The 3115-nt window shown below is 37.5% G+C and overlaps 1 protein-coding gene across 1 annotated transcript; it reads right to left on the reverse strand.

Annotated features, from left to right (window-relative positions):
• Positions 1 to 999: 999 nt before the first annotated feature.
• On the reverse strand, positions 1000 to 1989 carry LOC122946605 (olfactory receptor 6C1-like). Its single transcript, XM_044306335.1, has one exon. It carries the CDS (start codon positions 1987 to 1989, stop codon positions 1000 to 1002), a length of 990 nt encoding a protein of 329 aa, XP_044162270.1.
• Positions 1990 to 3115: the final 1126 nt, after the last annotated feature.

Here is a 3115-nt window from a genome sequence, read left to right on the forward strand (position 1 = left end):
AACCCATGTCCTCAGCAGAACATTTTAACTGTGTCGGAGGTACTCTCACTATTGTGCGGTTTATGACATCTTGCAGAGGAGTTTACGATGATCCAGCATAGATTTGCTGAGTTTCAATCTGTGTAGAAGCACACCGCGATCCAACTGAAGGGTGTCTGTCTTGGGCCAGATAAAGTGAATACCTGCATTCGTAGCAAAACGCTCTGTGTGAATGAGGAGCAGTGCGGTCCCACTATATTAACATTTTTAAATTGTGAAGAACCCACTTCATCCCAGGAGACCAGCAGCACAAGTACCATTGAAACCTAGTGACTCATCTTATCTTATTTATTCCTCTCCAAAGTTACCATCTCCTTTGATGGGGCGGCACAGTATAATTACAACAGTTCGTCCCATTCAATACTTACATTGTGCTGCCCCTGTAGAGGAGACGGGGCATATTTAATGTTGATCAGGGGGTGCCTGCTGATGTGATATTGATGACCTACCTTGAGTTTATAGGTCATCAAAACACTAGCACTGCCCTGCACAACCCCTTTTAATAACACTATGGACATGCTTTATTCAGTTTGGGATCCTTGGGATACCTTCAGTGCCCTTAACAGCTCTTGATATAGTGGAATTTCCTTGTATTGTTCTTTACTATATTCGTTATAACTAACCCCCTCCATGCCACTCGTCTTACGTGCCTATTGATGTCAGTTAATTGTTGTTTTTTCCATAGATGACTATAAGTTATACTTTCTTTTACTTTTACTTTCGTAGAATTGGCACCAGTTGTTTCTAGAGTCACTGTTCTAGCAGTACGTTTTTTGTACCTTTCGACTGTTCATCTGTTAATGTGTTATATTTCCTACTGATAAGATATACTGCTATCCTTCTTCCTATGCTTCCTATGTACTCCAATGCAAGATCCCTTTTATTTGATGTTTTGTTGACTTGACAGAATATACTCAATAAAAATGTACATTAATTTTTTTTTTTTTACTTCTAAATGTGTCAAGTTATAGTTTTAATAGTTTTAATATTTCCACTATGGCCTTGATTATTAATTGATACTACTGCCAAGTTCATTCTTCTCCTTATAGCAGCTTTCACATCTTTATTCTTTAAACTATAGATCAGGGGGTTTAGCATAGGGACGGCAGCTACATTAAACAATGAGAAATATTTACTGGAACCTAGATTGATAGATGAAATCGGCCTCATATACTGGAAGGCAATAGAAGAATAGAGACAGATGACGACTGTAAGGTGGGAGGAACACGTGTAGAAGGCTTTACGTCTGCCACTGCTAGAACGTATGGACAAGATGGTGGCAATTATGAAGATATAGGAGATGAATGTAAGGGCAAAGGGGGTAAAACCACAAACAATGACCGCTAAAGTGAGGATATAGAGCTGGAGAAGAGACGTGTCATTGCATGACAGCTTCAGAAGAGGCACAATGTCACAGAAGAAATGGTCTACCTCGTTGGACTCATAACATGTTACTTTAACGAGCATTATAAAACCGGGTGTGCCTTCAAGGAAACCACAGACCCAACATAAAGAGGCCAAAGATACACAAAGTTTAGAATTCATGACACGATGATAATGTAAAGGATTACAGATAGCAACATAACGATCATAACTCATAGCTGCCAAAACCAACAGTTCATCACAAGTCAATGACACAAAGGTAAAAATTTGCACAAGACATTCAACAACTGAGACAGTGTTATCTCCCGATATGAAAGAAGTAAGAATTTTATGAAGAGTGATTGTAGAACAACTAATGTCCAAGATAGACAAGTTGGCCAAGAAAAAGTACATGGGTGTATGGAGATGATCATCTAGACAAACAAGGAGGAAGATGATCGTATTACCTGCGAGAATGATGAGATAAATGAGCAAAACCAGGAGAAAAAAGAAAAGCTGTAACAAAGGCTGGCCTGAGATCCCGGTAATGATTAAATAGGTAATCGTGCTCACATTTCTACCATCCATTTAATCTGTAAATTTATTAAAGTAAATTTAGTAAAGTAGATTATTTCTTAAAACAAAATTTCAAAAGTAATATATATACTGTATATATCTTAATTTCTTTCAGTAATATTTTCCACGTAGAAATAACAGGTATTCCCTTAAGAATTTTGTTAAAATTTCAAGCCAGGAGTGAAAATGATTTTCAGCATTTTGTGTTACCGTATACAAGTACAAGCAGAAGCCGGTACTGCGCAGTTAAATATACTCTGCATTTAATTTAAAAAAAGAAACAATTGAATCAAGTGAAACATGACACATGTAAATGACATAGACAGAAAACTCTAGGAAAACAGTGGAGAAAACGAGGAGGACTTGTCGGCTTTTTTCTTGAATGGATGGAACAACTAACGAAAAAATGAAGCTCACAAAGTAGCCAAATAAAATGTATTATTTGTGGGAGCTTGTACCAGGTTACTTATTTAAGTTGGCCCCTTACTTACCCTACAATATAGGTTGGTACACCTAGTTTTGGCAACAGGGTCACTTTTGGTTGCTTTCTTGTATTTATTTATTGAATGGATGGAGGAGAGTAGTGAATGAGTAGGGATTATATAGACAAATTGTAATATGATGATGGTTTCCCTTGAGTCAATAATAGCCAAAGGAATAAGATTTTGAGCTGAGGGACAAAGGAACATGCATTTTGCTTCTAGTTATGAAATTGAAATGATACATTTTATGTAATAGTGTATTTCATGACATTTTGAAATTTTTATCATGTAAGTTTGTACATTGATAAGTAAAGTGCATTTGGACAGGTCAAAGCAAAAGCAGTTGAAAAATATGGGAATTCACAACTTTTTTTTTATACCGTATTCTTTGCCCCATAAGACGCACTCCCCCCCCTAAAGTTTCTGAATGTATGAATACTAATGAGCGCTTCCTCAGGGTCTCTCTGTTTCACACTCACACTCACACGTGAAATTAAACACAACCACAAATGCTGAGAACATAAAATAAGTTTACATACACCCAGCCCAAAGGCTGAGACCCCTGTGTTGCACAGCACGGTGCCCCCTTATGGATGCCAGTGGAAATTTTGCAGTAATTTACCTACTGGTGGGCACAACTAAAACTGCCTCGCCAT

The sequence above is a fragment of the Bufo gargarizans genome, chromosome 9 (genome assembly GCF_014858855.1).
Source record: "Bufo gargarizans isolate SCDJY-AF-19 chromosome 9, ASM1485885v1, whole genome shotgun sequence".
In the NCBI taxonomy this organism is placed as follows: Eukaryota; Metazoa; Chordata; class Amphibia; order Anura; family Bufonidae; genus Bufo; species Bufo gargarizans.